This window comes from Alexandromys fortis, unplaced genomic scaffold, assembly GCF_014885135.2.
Source record: "Alexandromys fortis isolate MF-2015 unplaced genomic scaffold, M_Fortis_MF-2015_v1.1 scaffold_201, whole genome shotgun sequence".
NCBI lineage: Eukaryota > Metazoa > Chordata > Mammalia > Rodentia > Cricetidae > Alexandromys > Alexandromys fortis.
The window spans coordinates 2,117,299-2,141,052 of record NW_026068087.1 but is presented as its reverse complement, the minus strand read 5'-3'; the positions used below and the strand labels follow the sequence as shown (position 1 = coordinate 2,141,052).

At 38.3% G+C, this 23,754-nt stretch overlaps 1 protein-coding gene across 1 annotated transcript in view; it reads left to right on the top strand.

The window, feature by feature from the left end:
• The window catches only part of Cog5 (component of oligomeric golgi complex 5), a 216,388-nt gene that overhangs the window by 96,626 nt on the left and 96,008 nt on the right, over positions 1-23,754 (top strand). The window contains exons 7-8 of the mRNA XM_050122311.1: positions 3,072-3,202; positions 17,445-17,610. Of these exons, the coding sequence (XP_049978268.1) occupies positions 3,072-3,202; positions 17,445-17,610 (297 nt within the window). The remainder of the gene's footprint in view (positions 1-3,071; positions 3,203-17,444; positions 17,611-23,754) is intronic.

Below are 23,754 nucleotides of genomic sequence, written 5' to 3'. Positions count from 1 at the left end.
ATATATGAACCCTACCTACATCTCTGGAATGAAGCCTACTTGGCATGGTGGATGGTTTTCTTTTTTCTTTTTTTGATGTATTTTTGTATTTGGTTTGCCAATATTCTATTGAGTATTTTTTCATCAATGTTCTTGAGGCGGGTTAGTTGGGCTATAATTCTCTTTTTGTTTCATCTTTGTGTGGTTTGGGTATCAAAGTAACTGTAGCCTCATAAAAAGAGTTTGGTAATATTCCTCTGTTCTATTGTGTGGATGAATTTGAGGAGTATTTTTATTAGCTCTTCTTTGAATTTCTGGTAGAATTCTGTGTTGAAACCATCTGGCCCTGGAAGTTTTTTGGTTGGGAGATTTTTAATGCCTGTTTCTATTTCCTTAGTGGTAATAGGTTTTTAAAAATTGTTTATCTGGTCTTGATTTAATTTTGGTATGTGGTACCTACCCAGAAAATTGTCCAATTATTTTAGATGCTCTAATTTTTTGGAGTACAGGTTTTTGAAGTATGACCTGATGCAACTTTGGATTTTCTCAGTGTCTGTTGTTATCTTCCCCCTTTTATTTCTGATTTTGTTAATTTGGATATTCGTTCTCTGCCTTTTGGTTAGTTTGGATAAGAGTTTGTCAGTCTTGTAGATTTTCTCAAGATACAGAGGTTATTCCAATTTTTTGTATCTGTTGAGCTTTGCTTAGTGACTCAATATGTAGTCAGTTTGAGAGAAGGTTCCATGAGGTGCTGAGAAGAAGGTAGATTCTTTTGTGTTTGGGTGAAATGTTCTATAGATGTATGTTAAGTTTGTTGAGCCATAACATCTATTAGTCCCCTTGTTTCTTTATTAATTTTCTGTCCCATAGCCCTGTCCATTGGTGAGAGTGGGGTGCTGAAGTCTCCCATTATTAGTATGTGGGGTTTGGTGTGTGCTTTAAGCTTTAGTAATGTTTCTTTCACAAATGTACATGCCCCTGTATTGTGGATGTAGGTGTTGAGAATGGAGACTTCATCTTGATGGATTTTTCCTGTGATCAATATGAAATGTCCTTTTTTATTGATTAATTTTAGTTTGAAGTCTGTTTTGTTAGATACTAGGCTATCTATACCAGCTTGTTTCTTAGGTCCATTTCCTAACCCTTTACTCTGAGGTAATGTCTGTCTTTGAAGTTGAGGTGTGTTTCATGTATGCAGCACAAGTATGGATCCTGTGTCTTTATATAGACAAATTGATACTGTCAATATTAAGAGATAATTAATGACCAGTGATTGTTCCTCTTATTTTTGGTTTTGTTGTTGGTGATGGTGGTATTGTGTGAGTTTCTTTTCTTTGGCTTTTGCTTGTTTGAGATTATATATTGCCTGTGTTATTGGGGGTGTTTTAAAGGCTACTTAGATAATTTGTAAAAGTGTAAGTAATTTGATAATTTGTATCAAATAACTTAGAAATGCTTCTTTGAATGGGTATTGCTTTGATATATCCTCTGAAACAAACAATTCCCTCTTCATAACTTTCTCACAGAAATAATTCTACATATTTAACATTTTATGTTTGAAACTGTTTAGAATAGTTGCTTATGATAGTCAATATCCTATCTTTTGCAGAAGGCTAAGTAAACTTTTGTTTCATTTGCTGGATAAAACATTGGGAAATGTTTAGTATTTGTATGAACAGTAGTGGGTGGATAAGTGCTTATAATAAAGTATAAAGACACTGTTGTTCTGGAGGTAGTTCAGTGAAGTGCACGTACGTGTATAGGTTCTGTCTCCAACACCACTGTCAAAAACAAGTATTTGTAATTTCAAATAAAACAAGAAAGGAATAGTGCACAGGTAGGTTAAAAAAACAGGCTAAACTTAGAAGAGAGTGCTCAGTCTATATCTTATGTATTTTGGAGCACATGAAGGTTACAGATGCATTTTCTGAGGCATGCATTTGGATAGTGCTCTTTGAAAAGTAAGTGTGTAGGAAGAGGCAACTTTTGTTGATTGGTAACTGTAGCCAGCTGCCCAGTCACTGTGTCAGCTTTGATTCCTCTGCTTTTTCTCACATGAACACCCAGGGGAGGCTCTGTGCTATTTTGGTGCTTGTTGAGAATGTTCAATCATACCCGTGCAAATCCACTCGTCTGGTCCACAGTGGTTGCCTTTCTATTATGTATGGTATTATATAATTTCTTTTTTAATAGTTCTGTTACTTCAGAAAATTTCTAGATGAGCATGGTATTTCTAAAGGCTTTATCTAGTTGGCAGTTAATAGTTTTGCATGGAACTTTCCCTTGTAAGGTATAATTTCCCCTTACAGTGTGAGAGAATCTGCTGAAGCCAGCCAACCCTGTACATTTTCCTCTGGGTGTGCTGCTCCTGTCTATCTTATCTAGGACTTGGCTTGATGGATTCAGGGTTTGGATTTTGAACAGACGAAATACAGTTTTAGTAACTTGAATGTACTTATCTAATATGCTATGATACTTAAAGGGAAAATATTAAAATGCCCCAATACTTTTTTTTAGTAGTTTACTTTCTTACTAAATTTAGAATATTAGTTTTTAATATTACCATTATCCCAACTTAGCTAAATTCAGTTCCATGCTTATATTTTCAGTTAACAAATTGCAGGAGTAATATTATTTGTCTTTTAAATCTAAAGCTGTCCAAATCTTCAGAAAAATAAAATTTTGAATGAAAACTTCTAGGATGAGGGATAGATGCTTATGTAAGTGTGAAAGACCCTGGGTAGGCAGCAAGATTGGGTCTGCTAGGAGTAAACAGGCAGGAGAGCATGGCAGATTCCTGCCGCCATACAGAGATATTTCTAGTCTGACTGCACTACTGATCCATGAGTTTGAGGCAACCTGTTCTAAAAGAGCTAGTTCCAGGACAGCTAGGGCTGTTACACAAAGAAACCCTGCCTCAAAAACAAAAACAAAAAACCGAGAGAGAGAGAGAGAGAGAGAGAGAGAGAGAGAGAGAGAGAGAGACGCAACTGTATTCAACAACAAATCCATAGTGATTCTGAAGAAGTTATACATATGGTTTTGATTCTGTCATTTTTATTTGATATTGACTTCTGTATTTTTTTAAATAGATTATCTTTCTCAAGGAATAGATCTTTCTGGAATAGAAGTAATAGAAAATGATCTACTCTTTATTGCAAGAGCACGACTTGAAGTGGAAAATCAAGCTAAGCGTCTGCTCGAGCAAGGTGTGGAGACCCAGGTAATAAATGTGAAAAATAACATATATAAAATTCATTTTTATGTGGTGTGTATATGTATATCTGTGGAACATTCCAGTTTTGTCCAAGGCGTCTTTTAGACTATATAGTAAGGTTAGTAATGCTGTTTTTCCATTTTATATAGATGATGAAATAGTTTAAAGAATTTGTTAGAGATTATAAACTAGTAAATGAAATGGTTTTATTAATTAAATTTATTCTTAGACAACTCTGCACACAAACACAATGTATATTGACCCCTTTCACCTCCGGGTCCTTTGCACCGATCTCTTCTCACACTCGTGTCTCTTGGTTTTGCTCTGTGGCTCACAGACTGATCAGTGCTGTCTGTGTGGCCATGTGTATAGAGATATCTACTGGAACTTGGCGTGCTCAGCAGTGGGTTCACAAGTAAAGAAGCGATTCCTTCCATCTCAGAATCTACCAGTAGCCAATAGTCTTGGAGCCCCTCCTCTTGACTGACTGTTGACAGGGCTGGTCTTGTGAGGCCCAGTGTGCATTGTTGACTGCAGTGCTTACAGACAATCTACAGGATGCCAAGTTTTGCTCATTTAGATTTTTTAAATTTTCTTCTGTAAATGTACCACATTTTCTTTCCATTTCTCTGTTGTTGGACATCTAGACTGGTTTGTTTTCTTAGCTATTGTGAATGATGAAGCAATAAAAACAGATGTACATGTTTCTGGTATGGTGACTTCTAGTCTTTATGATATATACCAAAAAGTGTTAGTGGCTGTATTTTTTTTTTTTTTTTGAGGAACAGCTTGCAGGGATTTCTTTAGTGGCTGTGGTAGGTTGAATGTCATTGGCCCCATAAGCTCATAGAGAGTGAAATTACTAGCTATGGCCTTGTTGGAGGATGTATGTCACTGTGGGAGTGGGTTTTGAGGTCTCATCTATGCTCAAGCCATGTCCAGTGTAACAGACCTCTTCTTATTGCCTGTGCAAGATGTAGAACTCTGAGCTACATCTCCAGCTCCATGTCTGCCTGTGTGCTGCCATATCCCACCATGATGATAATGGACTGACCCTCTGGAATGTAAGCCACCTAATTAAATGTTTTTCTTTATCAGAGTTACCGTGGTTGTGGTGCTTTTTCACTGCAGAAAAAAACCCTAACTAAGACAGTGGCTAAACAAGGTTTAGTTCACCATTAGTGTATAACTTTCTCCCACTAACTCGCCAGAACTTATTGTCATTTGTTGCCTTATGATAGCTGTTTTGACAGGGGTGAGATGAAATTTCAATACAGTTAATTGCATGCCCCTGATCACAGAGGACTTTGAACACATTTCTAATACCTGTTTGTTGCTTAATTATTTAATTTTATATAAGCCCATTTGTGTTATCTGTTGAGCTATTAAGGTCCTTTTCAGAAAGACCTGTCTATGCCTATCTCTTGAAGTACCTTCCCTTTAGTGACTCCATAGTTTTGAGATTAAGTACTGGGGCACCTCCAATATTGCTCTTTCTGCTTGGGGTTCTTTTTTTTCCCCAGTTCTGTAAAAAATGTAATTGGGATTTGATGGAGACTGCATTGGGTTTATAGTTGGTTTTGGTAACATGGCCTTTTTACAGTATGAATTCTACTAATCCTTGAGCATGAGTTTGGGAAGTCTTTCCAATCCTCTGGTGTCTTCTTCAATTTTTTTCTGTAGCGTTTTAAGGTATTCATTGTAAAGGGTTTTTAGTTATTTGGTTAGGTTTATTTATACTTCTAGTATTTTTGACACTATCGTGAATGGGAACTTTTCCTGAATTCTTTCGTAGCAAGCTTGTTATTAGTCTATAGCAAGGCTACTAATTTTTCTGTGTTGACTTGGTATCCTACTCCTTTGCTGCAAGTATGTATCAGGTCTAAGAGTTTTCTAGTGGTGTCTTAAGAAACTTTTAAGTATAGGCCATGCCATCTGAAAATAGAGACTTTTACTCCTTCCTTTCCCATTTGTACCCTGTAGTTCCTTCTCTCCGAGCGTTACATTGAATAAAGGTGGAGAGTGTGGGCACTCTTGTCTTGTCCCTGATTTTAGTTTTTCTATGTAGTCCTCATTATGTTTTCATGTGTTTTTTTTTTTTTTTTTTTGGTTCCTAGTTTCTTTAGGACTTTCATCATGAAGGATGTTGAAATTTATGAAAGTTTCTTTCTGTGTCTGTTGAAGTGATTGTGTAATTTCTGGTTTAAGAATATAGATTACATTTATTGAGTTTTTTAAAAAAAAACCTTCATTGCTCTTTCTGTTGGTTATGATTGTTTTCTATTTTCTATTTTTATTTTGTGTGCAGTGTTGATTTGCCTGCATGTATGGCTGTGTGAGGGTGTCAGATCCCCTGGAACTGGAGTTACCTCAGTTCTCCACAGTTGCTTCCCAGTGCTGTATATTTCACTCTGGACTGATGGGAGGTGTAGTTTATTCTCCTAGATTAGTGGTGTTTCCTTTTCTCAGCACTCCTCGTAGTTCAGTTTTAAACAGTTGATTCCCTCTCCAGATGGTCTTAAAGTTAAAACCCTAATGTGATGACCCATCTGCTGGAAAAATCACCATCTCAGTGAAACTACACTGGATTTGAGTTTATATTGCTGTGAAGAGACACCATGCACCATGACATGACAGTGATTTTTGTTGTTGTTGTTGTTGTTTGAGGCAGGGTTTCTCTGTAGCTTTGGAGCCTGTCCTGGAACTAGCTCTTGTAGACCAGGCTGGCCTCGAACTCACAGAGATCTGCCTGCCTCTGCCTCCCGAGTGCTGGGATTAAAGGCGTGCGCCACCACCTCCCAGCTGACAGCTCTTTTTAAAGAAAACGTTTAGTTGAGGTGTTGCTTACAGTTTCAGAGGTTAGTCCATTTTCATCATGGCAGGAAGTGTGGCAGCAGGCAGGCAGCATCGTACTGGAGCAGGTGAGAGCTATATCCTGATCTGTAGGCAAGTGGCTAGAGGGAGGGGTAAGGACCCAGTCTTCCTCCCTCCCCTTCTTCCTTCCTCTCTCTCCCTCCATCCTTTCCTCTCCCTCTTCTCGTTTTATTACTTCCACTCTTGTGCCATCACTGCCTCTCCTTTACTAAATCGTTGTCATCAGCACTCAGACAAGTATTTGTACCACTCTCCCACGTTCTCCGCTTCTCAGTCTTGCAAGCCTCTACTTCTCTATGTCCCATCCTCTTCCCTTTTTTATTAGAACACAATATGCATTTTTCAACTGTTGCATCCTCAAATCACCAAAATAATTGCCTGTATAACTAAAAATTGTTTTCAGTATTGACTAAAAGAGTTGTAGTACTTCAAGACTGAAGTGCTACTGCAAAAGGAATTTTTGAAAATTTATAATATCTTATGGCTTCTTTTCTCTTGTTATACCAAATACCTGAAAAAAGGCAAATTAAGGGTCAAGGCTTACTCTGGTTTATGGATACAGCTCCTCATGGCAGTGCAAGCACGAGGGGGCTGCACCCAGGCAGAAAGAGAGTCAGAAAATGCTTAGATCCCTTCTACTTTTGATTCAGTGTAGGACCCTGGCTCATTGAACAATGCTGTCTACATTCAGGGTGTCTCTTTGCTCCTTATTTACAACTCTGTGTATGTCCTCTAATTTCACCTCTGATGTGTCCTCCCCGCTGTACGCAGGGGTGTTGTGTCTTAGGGAATTCCTATCACGTTTACCATTACTTGTATTTGGTATTCAGCTTGAAGTTACTTTCAAGAAAGTGCCTACCTTTTTTATTTAATATGAAGTTGATGACCACAATTTCAGTATTAGTGCTGTCTTTATAGTTGTAACCTCTGTCATAGTTTAAGATTACCAGAAAATTTCTACCTTTGTTGTCTTCAAGGATTAGATGACTAAGCTATGGGAAGATGAGTCTAATCTTTTCTCTCTCTTTTCTCTCCTCTCTCTCTCTCTCTCTCTCTCTCTCTCTCTCTCTCTCTCTCATTGCATAATGCAATCAGTTTAAATAGTTACTGTCTTACCACTTCATGTATCCAACCTTCCTCAAACAGTACCAGTCACACTCACCCAGCTGTAGCATTAGATATGCTGTGGTCATTTTCATTGAAAGACTGTTATATGCACCCCTCCCAATGTCATATGCTGAAATCTTAATTCATAGGTGTTGATATTAGGGGTGAGACCTTGAGGAAGTGATTAAGTGCTGTGAGTAGAGTCCTTATCAATGGACTTAGTGCTCCCCTGTCCCTTATCTCACCCCTCACTTCACAGAGAACGCTTTTGCATCCTCTCTAACTTCAGGAAGAGCATCCTGTTATCATGCCTCCCCCAGCACACACTGTAGAAAGAACTCTGTTATCCGGCCCTTCACTTCATAGATTTCACTCTCTTATCCCACTTCTGACTTCTTGGAGAGCAGGTTCTTATTTCAATCTTCACTGCACGGGTAGTGCTCTCTTACCTGCTCTGACTTGATGGAGAGCTCTCTCTTGCACTGGTACAAATAGAAGGTGTGCCCTCACCACACATCCCATCTGCTGCGCCTTCGTTTAGACCAGCACTTCTCAACCTGTGGGTCGCAACTTCTTTGGGAGTTGAAGGCCCCTTTCAGGAGTATCAAAAAAACAGGTATTTACATTATGATTCATAACAGTAGCAAAATTACTGTTATGAAGTAGCAACAAAAGATTTATTATGGTCGGAGGGGTCACTACAACATGAGAAACTTTAGTTAAAGGGTCGCAACATTAGGAAGGTTGAAAATCACTGAGCAGACCTTCCAGCGAACCAAACTGTTGGAAATTTCTGTTGTCCATAAGCTGCCTGCTTCCCTCCCTCCCTCTCTCTCTCCTTCTCCCCCCTCCCTCCCTCCCACCCTCTCCCCCAGAGACTTAGACAAAATATTCATTCTTTTATCTGGAATAATTTTAATTAAAATGTGCAAGTTATTCATCATTTCTTTTCAAACAAATTTTATTTTTTGGTAAATATAGATGACCAATTTGGTCTTTTTGTTTTTCCCTAGCCAGTTGTACAGTGTCCACGTGTAGGTTTACATAGTTTCCCTAGTCAGTTGTACAGTTCCCACGTGTAGGTTTACATAGTTTCCCTAGTCAGTTGTACAGTGTCCCTGTGTAGGTTTGCATAGGTTCCCTAGTCAATTGTACAGTTCCCATGTGTAGGTTTACATAGGTTCCCTAGTCAATTGTACTAGGTTTATGTAGTTTGGTAACATAACTACATCCCTACTACTGTATTATACCATTTCAATGTTCAAAGTCATAAATCATGTAGGTAGATAAACTCTTATTTCTCTCTAAATAAAAAACAGAAGCATATATAAGTAAGCTTCCAATGTCACCATTTTTTATTTAACATGAATAAGCCTTATAGTAAAAGCTTATTATTTCTATACACAGCAATTTATAGTGGTATTACTGACACGACAAATTTTTGGAAGAACTGGCACATTTCTGGGGGAGTGTAGTAGACCCCAATATTAGGACAAAATTGTACAGGAATCTCTCTTTCAGACATGGGGCAAGATCTGCCAGCCATCTTCAGAACTTCTTTACTCTGTGCTGTTGACCCTCCAAAGCTTTCAGTGATGGGAATAGGGAGAGAAAATAGCATTTCAGCAGATTCCATTACTTGAAGCTTTAGCTAGCTTTCAAAAATAGGTGATGGAGATTTTGATCTGGATGAGTTCCTGCATCACCATAGATACCAGGCCCCCACAGGAAAATGATGACATTTTAATTAGCAAGATGGGTTTAACTTGTGAATTACAAGCTTTCCCAGTAAACAAGCGCAGAGCTTATGGAGACTGTGGTGGAGGAAAGTGACGTTCTTGTCTTCTGAGGTCATCAGTAAGGGGCTCATCATCGGCACCATGACCCCTAGTGACACACTGAACAGCCACACGCTTGCCTCGTATCCAAGGGGTCCTGGGTGGAGGGCAGTGTAGGCCTGCAGGTCATCTAAGAAACATCTATAGAGTACATAGCATGCAGTTAGAGTGGTTCACTCTTGGGAGTGAGGCCTCTGATTTTAAGTTGGAGTCTGTGAAAGTTAACCACTTGCCATAGCTCTTTTTTTTGGTTTTTCGAGTCAGGGTTTCTCTGTGGTTTTGGAGCATGTCTTGGAACTAGCTCTTGTAGACCAGGCTGGTCTTAAACTCACAGAGATCCTCCTGCCTCTGCCTCCCAAGTGCTGGGATTACTACCGCCTGGCCCTTGCCATAGCTCTTAAAATAAATTCCCAGAAATATTAAACAGTAGTTGTATACGTCAATAAGCAACTTTTTTGTTATTGTTAATTTTTTTCTTCTCTTGAATGAGGCCTAATAAATATCAACATAGCCAGTGTCAGTTTCTTGTCAAGCTTAAAGACATTTTAGAGAAGCTTTCTTGTATTTCCTGACTAGAACTCATTCTGTTTGGGCTCACCCTATAAGAACCCGCAGAACAGATCTCAGCATTCAAGTCTATAACGATGCTTTTTGCATATTCGATCCAATGTTGCTTTTGCCACTTAATAAGTTCTGGTGTCTTCCCTTTCATCTCATCTTTAAAGAGGCACTGGTTACAGATGTTTATGGGCTACGTAGTCAGACCATGACAGTGCACATTTCAATATCTTTTAAAATAATCTTTTTGAGACAGGAACTCACTATGTAGCTTTGTCTGACTTAATATTTTCTGTATAGACCAGGCTGGTCTTGAACTTAGAGATCCACTGCCTCAGCCTCCAAGTGCTGAAATAATCATTCTTGTATGTGCTGAGAATTTTCTACTCTGTTAGTAAGTTTTAATTCTAACAAATTGTTTTAACTAACAGTTTCCCTACTATGCTATGGATATTCTTGGTGTGCCTTGATGTCCCTTTAAAAAATTCTTTGTTGCTGTCTTCCTCATTCTGTTTCGGTGACCAGTATCCTATTCCATTCTTAGAGGTGACTTTTTAATTTACCCAGTGAGTGAGGCCATGTATTTAGACTTTGGCTTTTCTGGGTTTTTCTGTGTTTGGCTTGTTTGACATTACAATTTGCATTTTGATTCGCATTGTTGCCAATGGCATTTCCGTTCTTTTCTATGGCTGAGTAGTATTTGATGCTGTAATATTTTGCTACATTTTATCCATTAATTACTGATTGACACCTAAATTCTTTTCAATAATTTTGTTATTGTGAATAGTATTACAGTTAATAGAATTGCACATATTCTTTTGCATAGGTTTTTGGATGTATATCTGGGAGTGCCATCACTAAATCATATAGTAGTTTTGTTTTTAGGACTTTTTTTGCTTTGAATTAATCTTTTTTTTAAAAAAAAGTTGTATTTGTATATGTGGCATGAGGCTGCCAGGTATCCTCTTACTCTCTCTGCCTTATTTTTGAGAACGTGGTTCGGTTGAACATGGTTCTGACTAGTGATTTCCAGCCCCAGCATTTGCCCTTCATAGATTTGGGTTATATGCATGGTTTGGCTGTACCTTGTTTTTACTTTGGTGCCAGGATCTGAGCTTCAGTCTTCAAGCTAATATTGCAAGTGCTATTACCACTGTATATCTCTCTAGCACACATTTTTGATTTCTTTTGAGAAACAGTCTTTTTATGAAGTCCAGGCTAACCTTGAACTCATTGTGTAGCCCATATGGATCTCAAACTTTGAGATCCTCCTGTTCCAGCTTTTTCAGTCCTGAGATTACAGGTGTCCACTGCAAAGCCAAACTTTGATGTTAGTTTTAGTGTGTACTGTGTATTCATACATTTACACATGTACAGATGCATGTGTGTGCAAAGGTGAACGTGTGGTGTCTTCCTTGACTAGGCTCCAATATGCTTTTTGAAGCATAATCTCTTAAGAAACATGAAACTCACAGGGTCATCAAAGATGACTGGCCAGCAAACTCCAGGCATCCGGTAGGACTAGCAGTGGGATTAAAGATGACCACCACACCTGGCTTTTATGTGAGTGCTGTACCCTACACTCAGATCCTCGTGCCTGTGCAGCACTGAAACATCTCAGCAGCCTGTTTTTAGTTTTTGTATTATTTCCCGTAGTGAATGAGCTAAGTATCTTCTCACCAACATTGTGTTAAGTCCACCTCCTTTACGCCTTCACCAGCATTTATTTTTACCTGATGATCACCATTGTAACTGGGATGAGAGGGTGTCCAGTTGTGGTTTTTGAACTACTTTTTTTTCCAGTGAGTAGTGAGATCTGAGCATTCATATGCTTGGCCATATGTATGCCATTCAGAAATGTCTACTTAGGTTTTGGCCTGTTTTTAATTGGATTATTTGGTAGCTTTAGTGTTTGGTTTTGCATTGTGCATATATTCTAGGTGCTGATCTGTTGTCAGATAACCCCTACAGGTTGTCTCTTAACTCAGTTGTTTTCTTTGCTGTGCAGAGGTTTCACTGATATAATTCTGTTATCTCTTTTTACTTTTGTTACTGTACCTCTGAGGACCCATGGTGGTGGGGGTGTTGCCTGCACTGATGTTTTAAAATTTTCTCCTTGTGTTTCTTTTTGAATAGCTATAGTCTGTGGATTGTTAATTGTGTGTGGTGATAGGTTGATGGACATGATTGTGGTTATTTGTCTGATAGTGTTACCTACCCCACCCCAATATTGTCTTTTTATAAGTAAACTTTTCAGTTTTGACAAAGTCCAGATTCTCCATATTTTCTTTTGTTTATGAGAAAAGAACATTTTCTGTATCCCAAAGTTAAAAAGACTTCATTTTTTTCAGATGTTTTATAATTTTATCTTTGCATTTTCTTAAGTTACATAATTTTATCTTGCTGTCTTCAGTTTTTTTTGAAGTACAGAATTCACCTTTTTTTTTTTTTTAATGAAGAGACTTAGGTTTTTGCAGTCGGTGACTGCTTGTTTATTTCCTGGACACTCAGACCGAAATAATCACAAAAAAACTATATTAAGTATAACACTGTTTGTCTAGAAACTTAGTCTTTCTAGCTGTTACATCTTAAATTAACCCATTTCTGTTAATCTGTGTCTCACCACTAGGCTGTGGCTTACCGGTGCCAGCATGTTACTCCTCTGGCAGCTATGTGGCACCTCTCTGATTCCAGCTACTCTCTATATCTCTGTTCATATTTCCCACTTGGTTGTGCTCTGTTAAGTCATTGACTGAAACAGCTTTATTCCGTATCCAATAAAAGCAACACATCTGCAGAAAGACATCCCACATCAGGTCTTCAGATACCTTTTTATTGAAAAAGTTGTTTTTCTTTTCCTGATTCACTTCTCAGCTTCTTGATATTTTGTCATCTGGAGAATATTTAATTTTTTGTCAGTTTTTCTGCTAATTGTTTGAACACTGACTACTGATTCTTGCCCAAAGCCTCCCTCCCTGCCTGCCCCAATTCTGTCCTGGATGCGATAGCTGGAGCTATAGCCGTGCTCTGGCTTAGTCGGGGCCTACAAAGACAGTGTGTGTGTAGAGAAGTGCTGGCATTGCTTCATCTGCCCAACAGTCTTTCTCCCTGTTTTATTATCTGTATTACCCTTTTGCTAGTGTTTTGTAATTACGGGATACTTTCACCTCTAGGCTTTATGTCTGTGTTGACTAGCTGCCAGTCAAGATGGTAGTGCCAAGAATTACTTTGGATGTCTTTGCAAAATACCTATGTATCCTTAACAAAATATTAAGATAGATGTTGTGATCCTCTAGTCAAATACAAGGGAACTAGGGAATAGAGGAGTTGAGAGAAAGGTTGAGGCAACAAAGAATACTTGACAAAACAAAGATTTGAGAACTTGTGGTTTTAAATTTGGTGCCTTTTACAAACTGTAACATTTCTCTACAAAAAAAAACTATTGGTTTGGACTATTAAAAATTACTTAAGTTTTTCTTTAATTGGAAAATAAGTTTAAAAAAGGAAAAGAGCATGGCCAATGAATATTATTTTTTATTTTACTAAAGATTCTTTTTCTTTTTCAAAGCTTTTAAGTACATACATTTATAAAGGAGATATTTTCAGCATATTCTAACTTCTGGCTTACTTGTTCTTATTTCCAGTCAGATCAAAATATTGAAAGGTCAGAAAGTGCAGCATTATTTTCTTCTCAGTACCTTGCACAGCACCAGAACATCATGGATGGTTCTTATAAAAGGCAAATAAAATCATTATCTTTTAAGAAGGCAGGAGAGTCCATCTGTTTCTGTCCTCTCATCTTTTAAATGAGTGAGATAGAAGCCTGAAATTTGCTAATTAGGGCTTAGCTAGAGTTCATGGTCAAAATATGTGGTATTTGTCTATGATAAGACAGGATGATGGGAAAAGGGTGTAAATGTTCAATATTTGTAGGGTATGATCTTCACTTCAATCATAGCTAGAAAAATTGTTTCTATTTCCAAATATTCTATTGTTGTAATCCAAGGTGTGTCTAGAGTGGTCCAACATCCCATTTCAATATGTTCGTTCCCACTGTTTCTGATATTCATTCCCAGTGTGGCTTCTGGTTTCCAATGTGTATGTTTTATTCTTTGATCTCATTTGCTACCCAGACTGCTTTGTTGTGATTATACATGCCAGAAGCATTCATATTTCCAGCAAAAATGACCCCACTGGCATTTTACATGTACTGATTTGTAAGTAAATAATTCCTTAGTACTAGCTTTGTCCTTCCAGCTTCCTGGAAGTCACCTTCTCACTCAAATGATCCACCCTTTGATTCTCCCTTTCTGATTCTCCCTTCCCTCTTAGAAGTTGTAGGTAGTTGATGTATTAGTCTCGGGGTTCTCTAAGGAACAGAATTGATCAAATGAACTAATATAAATGGCATTTATTAGAGCGGCTCACAGGCTGTTGTCTGAGTACTCTTAACAGTTGCTCAAGGCCAAAGACGTGGTAGCTGTTGAGTCTAGAAGACTGGATGTCTCAGGAGTCCTAATGACTGCTGCTAGTTTCCAGTCTGTGTTAGAATCCTGAGAAGTAGGTTCTAACACCAGTGAATGGGCATCTTAGGAACAAGACAGAGTGAGGGCAAGCAAGCAGAAAGCAAAAGCTTCCATCTTACATGTCCTTTTATGTGGGCCGCCACCAAGAGGTGTGTCCTGTATTTAGGTTGAACAAATGCTTTTGTCATATGATAGGGCATCTCTTGGGTATATTCCCAAGAGTGGTATTGCTGGGTCCAGGGGTAGTTTGATCCTGAATTTCCTGAGAAACCGAAACAGTGATTTCCAAAGTGGTTGCACAAGATTGCATTCCCACCAGCAATGGATGAGGGTACCCCTTCCTCCACAGCCTCTCCGGCAAAGGCTATCATCGGTGTTTTTGATTTTATTTATTTCAATAATTAACAATAGGATGATGAGAAAAATTCCTTGAAAGTAGGTATGATGTCTTAAACCTGGAATCCTAGCACTCAGGAGGCTGAGTCAGGATGATTTCTGTGAATCCAAGGCTGGTCTAAGACACAGAGTGAGATCCTGTCTCAAAATTCCAAGGGGGTGGGAGAAATGCCTTAGGAACAGAAATAATTACTATTCTTAGACTTCTTAGAGGTCTGGTGATATGAGCAAGCGAGCGGGGCGCCAGTACTTTTTATTAGTTCTGTATTCTGTTAGTCCAAGAAATATGTTCCTTCAAACTCTTTTAGCAATCTCATGAGGAGTGTAATAACAAACCAAATTGTAGCAACTTTCTTGTCCTTTCACTTATTCAGATGGTAATTCAGCATCTGTCCATATAGCTCATGAGTTCAGTGTTAAGAGTATAGTAGTGAGCAAAACAAATACACAACCTTCCCCTGGTATTCTTAAATATGAATTATTAAATACCGTAAAGTTTGATGAGTGATGGAGTGATTTGCCCAGAGTCACATAGCTTATCTAGTGCAGAACTACGATTCCATCTCAAGGCCCACACTAGATCCAGGTAAAGGCAACTGATTTTATTATGGGTGTTCTGCTAGCGTGTACATGTAATCCCAGCTACTCGAGAGGTGGAGGAAGGATTGACTGAGTTCAAGAGCTGAGGTTTGCTCTGACAACACAAGGATATTTGTGCCTCTACCTGTCACCCCCCCTCGCATATGTATAATTTATCCATTAAGTTGGTGTTGTTACTTCTGCATTATACAGTCAAGGAAACCGTCTTAAAGAGGTCATGTAATTTGCCTCTAGTTTTGGATATTAATGTCAGAGCCTGATTTATTATGTCTTCCTTACTTTAGAGCCTGTGAAATAGGATTTAGGAAAGTTAATAATAGAATCAACAAAGTATAAAATTAGTTATTTGATAAGGTTAATATATTTTATTGATAGACACCCCACGAGCTATTGAGGGTCTGATAGTATCCAACAAATCTAGGATGTTAAAAAACATTAGGTTTAACTTTTCAGCAATAGATTTAAAAATTTAGGTAAAGTCTTCAAATTTTAGGAAGACAGCCTACAAAAATAAAGCTGGGAAGATTGGGTTTAAGTAGTTGTCCTTCTGTTACTAAGTTTGAATTTATCATAAACCTTCCCTCTGTGAAAACTACAAGAACAGATAGCTTCACAGTCCAGACTTCCAAAATCTAAAGAATAAATAAGCCAACATTATATAAGCCCTATGCATCTGGTGCCCTGCGTGGGGCTTGAACCCACGACCCTGAGATTAAGAGTCTCATGCTTTACCGACTGAGCTAGTCGGGCAACCGGGAGCTGAGGCGGCAGGAACGCAGCCCGCAGCTCCTACTACAGAATGGAGCCCAATGATGAAGGCGAAGGTGTAAGTCACAACAATCCCACACCAGTTTGGAATTATGATTAATAGAATGGTTATTTATTTAAAGGGGAAAAAACTTACAGATCATCATCCCAGACAACAGCCCTCTGCGCAATCAGAAAGGGAGTCTAGTCACCGGAAGCGGAGCAGGAAGTAAGAGAGAGAGGAGAGGGAAGTGGCCGCTTTTTTAAAGGGAGAGAGACCATGCCCCAATGGGCTGGTATCTCAGCGGCTATTGGCTGAAGGAGCGGGAGCGGGAGGAACTCCCTCAACAGCTCAGGCTTCTTATTAATCGATTCTTATATTTTACATTAACTCATAATTCTTGTCTGTGTTAGCCACGTGGCTTGGTACCTTTTATCAGTGAGACATTCTCATCTTGCGTCCTCTGCATCTGAATGAGGAGTGCAAACAGCCTTTCCTCTTCCCAGAATTCTCCTATTCTGGTAGCCCCACCTATGTTTCCTGCCTGGCTACTGGCCAAATAACGGTTTATTAAACCAATACAATTGACAAATCTTTACAGGGTGCAAGACCATTGTCCCACAGCAAGTATCTGCAAGTTAAATAGTTTCATTAGCTTTTATTCCAAACTAAGTTAACAAATAATACTAAAAATTACTTCTGAAATCTATTGGCATTACTATAAAATAATACACATACATGCATGCACACATGTACACACATGAGGAGGGGGTAGATGAAGAGATTAAATTTAGTAAGTCTTAAGAAATAGGATATCTGTAGGTGTGAGTCTGTTAGTTTGTTCCCAGCTGCCCACCCCTGAAATAATCACACAGTAACATATTATCTGCAATGCTGTTTGACCAATAGCTTAAGGGTCTTTCTGGCTAACTCTTATATCCTAAACTAACCCATCTTCATTAATCTCTGTCTTACCACGTGACTGTGGCTTACAAGGTAATGTTCCATCCAGCATCTGTCTCTGGTAGGTCACATGGCTTCTCCCTGACTCCACTGTTCTCTCTATATCTCTTTCATCCTGGCTTTACTCTGCTAAGCCATTGACCAAAAGCAGCTTCTTTATTAATCAATGGCAATAAAACATAATCACAGCATATATTACTCCCACATCACCCCCTTTCTCTTTGAATAAAAAGGAAGGTTTTAAATTTAACATAGTAAATTGCATATAATAAAACAGTTATCAAGCAAGAAGTATAGTTACAATATTTATATCTGCTTTATCTTTTATTATAACTAAGGAAAACTGTAACTATAACTGCAGCAGAAAATGGTTTTGAGCTTTATTATTTTCATATGAAGAAAAGCACATGAATATTATTTCAAATTAAATGTTCTATCAAAAGGTTATGGCACAACCATACATGTATATAAATAAAACTTGCCCCAAATTGCGTTTGCTTCTGCCTTTGTTAACCTGTAAATACATTAGTAACTGCTAAACTGCCAGTTAAAGTTTTTGGCCTTTTTCTTAAGATTTATACTGGCTTTTCTTATTTCTTATTTATATCTGTTTTCACCCCATTTTATCTGTGTTTCAGAATCCAGCTCAGGTTGGAACAGCCCTTCAGGTTTTCCATAATCTCGGAACTTTGAAGGATACTGTTACCAATGTTGTGGATGGTTATTGTGCTTCTTTGGAAGAGAGTATCAACAATGCATTGGATGTTAAAGTTTTGACTCAGCCTTCCCAGTCAGCTGTGAGAGGTATGGGGATGGTTTATATTTAGCCCCTTTATTTATAACCAAGAAGTTCTTTGAACAGTATGTCGAGCACTCATGTTTCAAAGCAATCTAATGACTCATTTTTTAATAGAAAAATATGAGAGAAGAAATTACATTTCAGGACTTATTTATAAGTTTTGTGTATAATCAGTGAATTGAACTGGTCAGTTGGTATATTCAGAACCACTGGATAAAGATGTCTAAGCTGTGGCATCATTTAGTTGGAAGGAAACAGATACGAGAGGGGGGGAGGGAGGGAGGGAGGGAGGGAGGGAGGGAGGGAGAGAGAGAGAGAGAGAGAGAGAGAGAGAGAGAGAGAGAGAGAGAGCGAGAGAGAGCAGATTGTATTTTTCTTCCTAAAGTTTTATCCTGACATATACTTTTTTTATTGGGAAGGAAAACATTTTTAAGGTATACCCTTGCTACTTTAACTTTCTGGACTTCTCCTTGTAAATTTCATACTGAAAAACAGTAATGGTTGAAGCAGTCAAAATGAATAAAACCCATGGGAGCAGGGTGGCGATGACACAATGTAAAGAACAATGGTACTGAATTGTAGACTGAAGAAGACACAGCCCTGACTGAGGCGCTGACCCCTCTCTGCTGAGAAAGGCGGATGACCACCCGTTGTATGTATTTCGTTCTTCATGCACGTCCGTCTGTTCTTCCATTTCTCACCGCCATGTGTTCTTCTCTTGCTAGTCTAGAAGAAAAGAGAGATAAACTTGCCTTTAAATTCCACTCCTCTTTGGTTTTGCTCAGCCCTGACAGCTCGTCAGTTTTCCCTTCCTCCATGTTTCTTTTTCATCACACAGTTGTCCTGTTGTATCATCTTTAACTTAAAATTAAATATCTCTTGGCTCCCTTTCGTTGACTATGCTATTTTGCCAGTCTACAGAAAAGTTTTCCACGTTATTATCTGTGCTCACTGTATCATTTCCCACTATACTTTTATTGAAGGCACTTGAAATCACAGAGTAGTCCTGAAATTAAACAAAAACACATGTATGTTAATGATACTTCTAGTGCATAAGAAATACAAAAGAATTTCATTTTGGCTGGGCAGTGGTGGCACACACCTCAGCCGTATTTCCAGAGTGAGTTCCAGGACAACTAGAGCTCTGCACAGAAGCCCTGTCTCAAAAACATCAACAACAACAACAACAAGAGAACAAAAGCAAAATTTCATTTTTATACATAACCTTAAGTTAAACTGAGTTCATAGCTCCTGAATCAATTACACTAAAAAAAAAAAGAAATAAAAGAATCTTAAGTCTCAAGTAGATTTTTAAAGGTTTGCTTTAGCCTCTGAATAGGTTCATATTCATAAGATCACCAAAGGAATTTGTTGAAAAAAAAATCAACAAAGGAGCATTTCCTCTCAAATTTTGCTAGCAATTATTTTCAGAAAGTTTGATATAATGTTTAAATTTCCAGGAGCTGTTTAATCTCATTCCCTATTGTGTTGTCAAGAACAGGGAAAAAATGAAAGCAATTTTTCGCATACTGTCAATCTTAATGTAAGCCTCTATTATAGAAAGAATAAAGGATTTTTAAACTGCCTTTTTCTGATCCATCGGGAAGTGGATATCATGATATAATGTAGAAATGGTAAGCACGAGTTCCTCATCTTTTTTTAAATATTTATTTATTTATTATGTCTGTGTGTATGTCTGCAGGCCAGAAGAGGGCACCAAACCCCATTACAGATGGTTGTGAGCCACCATGTGGTTGCTGGGAATTGAACTCAGGACCTTTGGAAGAGCAGGCAATGCTCTTAACCTCTGAGCCATCTCTCCAGCCCCCAGTTCCTCATCTTTTTAAGGAATAAGTATTATCTTTATTTTTAATATGAAATGGTTTTCATTTTAATTTTCTCATATGTATTGAGGTTATGTAGAGTTATTTTAAATACTCATTAAAGTAGTTGAATATGGTGGAGCATCACAACATAAATTTTTGTACATAGTTTAAGGCAAAGATTTTTATATATTAATTGTAAATTTTCTATAGATTTAATATCAAATAATGTATTTTTAAATGTTACTTTGAATATATAAAGAACACAAGAAAACATAGTCTGACAAGTGTAAGATGGTATCTCAGAGTTGTTTTGATCTGCACTTCCCTGATGGCTAAGGATGTTGAGCAATTCCTTAAACATCTGTTGAGAATTTTTTGTTTAGCTCTGTACCCCATATTTTAATTGGATTGGTTTGGTTTTTTGAGACAGGGTTTCTCTATAGCTTTGGTGCCCTGATGTCTAGTTTCTTGAGTTCTTTGTATATTTTGGAAATCAGCTCTCTGTCAGAGGTGGGGTTGGTGAAGATATTTTTCCATTCTGTAGGCTGTCGTTCTGTCTTATTTACCATGTCTTTTGCCTTGCAGAAACTTTTCAGTTTCAGGAGGTTCCATTTATTGATTGTTGCTCTCGTCTGTGCTACTGTAGTTATATTTAGGAAGTGGTCTCCTGTGCTCATGAGTTCAAGGCTACTTCCCACTTTCTCTTCTATCAGGTTCAATGTAAGTGGATTAATGTTGAGGACCTTGGATCATCTGAACTTGACTTTTATGGTTCTATTTGTGGTCTTCTACATGTTGACATCCAGTTTTGCTAGCACCATTTGTTAAAGATATTTTCCTTTTTAAATTGTACCATTTTGGCTACTTTGTCAAGAATCAGGTGTTTATAGGTTTGTGGATTAATGTCAAGGTCTTCGATTGAAATCCAGTGGTCCGCATGTTTGTTTTTATAACAATACCAAGCTGTTTTTATTACTATAGCTCTGTAGTAGAACTTAAAGTCAGGGATGGTGATGCCTCTGGATGTTTTTTTATTGTTGAGGATTATTTTAGCTATTCTGAGTTTTTTTTTTTCTGTATGAAGTTGAGTATTGTTCTTTCAAGCTTTGTGAAGAATTTTGGGATTTTGATGGGGATTGCATTGAATCTGTAGATTGCTTTTGGTAAGATTGCCATTTTTATTATGTTGATCCTACCTATCCAAGAGCAAGAAGATATCTTTCTGCTATCTTCTTTAATTTCTTTCTTTCCAGACTTAACGTTCTTGTCAAGCAGGTTTTTCACTTGTTTGATTAGAGATACCCCAAGATATTTTATATTTGTGGCTATTGTAATATTTCTCTGATACCTTTCGTAGCCCATTTACCATTTGTATATAGGAGGGCTACTGAATTTTTTTTTGAGAAAGGTACATTTGTTATGATGTTTAAGACCCAAGAATGTGACAGTTTATGCTAAGTATTGTTTTGGATATGTGCATGTACACTAAAAGCTTAAAATCAGGGGATGATAATTCTAAATTTATGAGGCTTTTTGCTCTGGAGAAAGAGTAAAGGAGCCAAGACTAGAAAAGAAGAAATGGAATATTATTTTCTGTTATGTTTCCTAAACTTGTGGCTAGTATTCACATAATTATTCCATGTGCACTATTTTTATGCATCTGTTTGTGTATGTGTATGTATGTGGGCACACACATGCTGCAGTCTGTGTGTATGTCAGAAAACAACTTAGAGGAGAAAATTGACTCTGTCCTTCTACCATGTGATACTGGGGATCAATCAGGTCATCAGGCTGATGGCCAGAACATTAACCCACTGAGCCATTTTGTCAGTCCCCAGATGCTTTTTTATATGTTGAAGTATAGATCTGATTTTTATATTTTCTTCATTATATTTTAAATGATTTGATTCTTATCTCTGGTCATTTTAATATGAGTTTCCCATTCTGCATTTCTGCATTCATCTCTTCCTTCTATGAATTTCATCATACAATTGATTTTTCAAAAATGTTATATAGACAGTGTTTTTAGAGTTCTCACATGGTTGATAGTATTTTTTGCCGTGTGTTTAAATACTTTGAACAGATATAAATTTTCATTTATACTTTCTTTCCCTTAGAATTTTGTAACTTTTTGCAGTTCAATGTGTAATGTTTGTCTTCCTTACTGAACTAAGAAAATAATTGTGGTAAAAATTTAGGAGATAAATGTGAGCTAAAGAAATAATGTCACCGTATCACCTCAGAATGACTTCGTGCTGAATGTCAGCCTGCCCTGCCGCACTGATACAGATAGCATCCTTGTACGTCTAAGGATTTAAAAACAGATAGGAAGAGACTCAGTCTTTGCCCTAAGTCACTTGTCTTCACATGGGAATGTCACGTGATTGGTAGGGAAAGAAGCAGAATATGTTGTGTCTGCTTCTTTCCCAGATTAGAGATATAGGTAATTTGTTCTTTTGTGTGTGTGTAAGGAGTGTAATACTCTGGTGCATGTGTGTGTAAGGGCACAGAAGGTTATCTCTTCACCTTACTGAACCTGAAGCTCACTGTTTCAGGCATACTTCCTGGCCAGCGAGACCCTGAGGTTTTCTTGTCTTTCCATCCCAGCGCTAGCTATCAGCACGTGCTGCCATGCCTGGCTTCCACGTCGGTTCTGGGGACCTGAGTCAGGTGCTCGTGCTGGTTTTGTGCATGGTACCCTCTGTGCTATCTCAGTTGCCCGGTAATCAGTTTTCTGTGAATATCCTGATGACTTTGCCTTATTTTTACGTTTAATAACTTTCAGACTACCTTGCAGATACTGATTACCCATCATTTTTTGTTCATTTTATTTCAGTTCTAATTATTTTTGAGCTCCACTTGCTCTTTTTAGAATTTTATGCATGTTTGGTAAGTCAGAGGTTTGTTTTCCATGTTAAGTATTTTTCTGTAGTTATTTGAATATCGTCATATTTTATTTCATTTTGTATGATTTCTTCTTGCCTGTTCCTTAGGTTTCACTGTGTTTCTACCTTTGTTCTTTAGGATTTTGGGTTTGTCTTTAGTGTCATCTCTGTTTCTGGTGGGAGAGGATGTTTTCTATAGTTTTTATTGTGACACAGTATATGAGCAAAGCAGCTGAAGGAGAAAGGGCGTATTCTAGGTCAGTTTGGGGCATTTGGTTCTATTGTTCCTGGACCATGGTGAGGTTGGAAACATCGTAGTGGGGAGCCCATGGGGTGTGGCAGAGCTGCTCACCATCCAGCAGTGTGGAGACAAGGAGAGGAAGCTGTAGCCACACCCCAGACCTTGCTTTGTCCAATCAGGCCTTACCTTCCTATAATTTCGGCCTCGTCCCCATAGCCTATTAAAAGTTAACTCAGACAATGGAGTGATCTTCATAACCCAATCATTTCCTCAGAACACTGCTTCACTGGGGGACCAAGCCTTTGGAGGAGACAGTTCAGATTCAACTACAGAACTGAGCGATCTTTATTGTTTCTTTGGAAGCACTTTTATTTATTTATTTATTTATTTATTTATTTATTTATTTATTTATTTATTTATTAAAGAGTTCTGTCTCTTCCCCACCGCCACCTCCCCTTTCCCTCCCCCTCCCCCAATGAAGTCCCCCTCCCTCGTCAGCCCAAAGAGCAATCAGGGTTCCCTGCCCTGTGGGAAGTCCAAGGACCACCCACCTCCATCCAGGTCTAGTGAGGTGAGCATCCAAACTGCCTAGGCTCCCACAAAACCAATAGGTGCAGTAGGATCAAAAACCCATTGCCATTGTTCTTGAGGTCTCAGTAGTCCTCATTGTCCGCTATGTTCAGCGAGACCGGTTTTAACCCAGGCTTTTTCAGACCCAGGCCAGCTGGCCTTGGTGAGTTCCCGATAGAACATCCCCATTGTCTCAGTGTGTGGGTGCACCCCTCGCGGTCCTGAGTTCCTTGCTCGTGCTCTCTCTCCTTCTGCTCCTGATTTGGACCTTGAGATTTCAGTCTGGTGCTCCAATGTGGGTCTCTGTCTCTGTCTCTTGTCTCCTTTCATCGCCTGATGAAGGTTAATGTTCAGGAGGATGCCTATATGTTTTTCTTTGGGTTCTCCTTCTTATTTAGCTTCTCTAAAAACCCGAATTATAGGCTCAATGTCCTTTTTAACCCACAAACCTATGAGCACCTGATTTTCGATAAAGGACCTAAAAGTATACAATGGAAAAAAGAGAGCATCTTCAACAAATTGTGCTGGCAAAACTGGATGTCAATCTATAGAAGAATGAAAATAGATCCATATCTATCACCATGTACAAAACTCAAGTCCAAGTGGATTAAAGACCTCAATATCAGT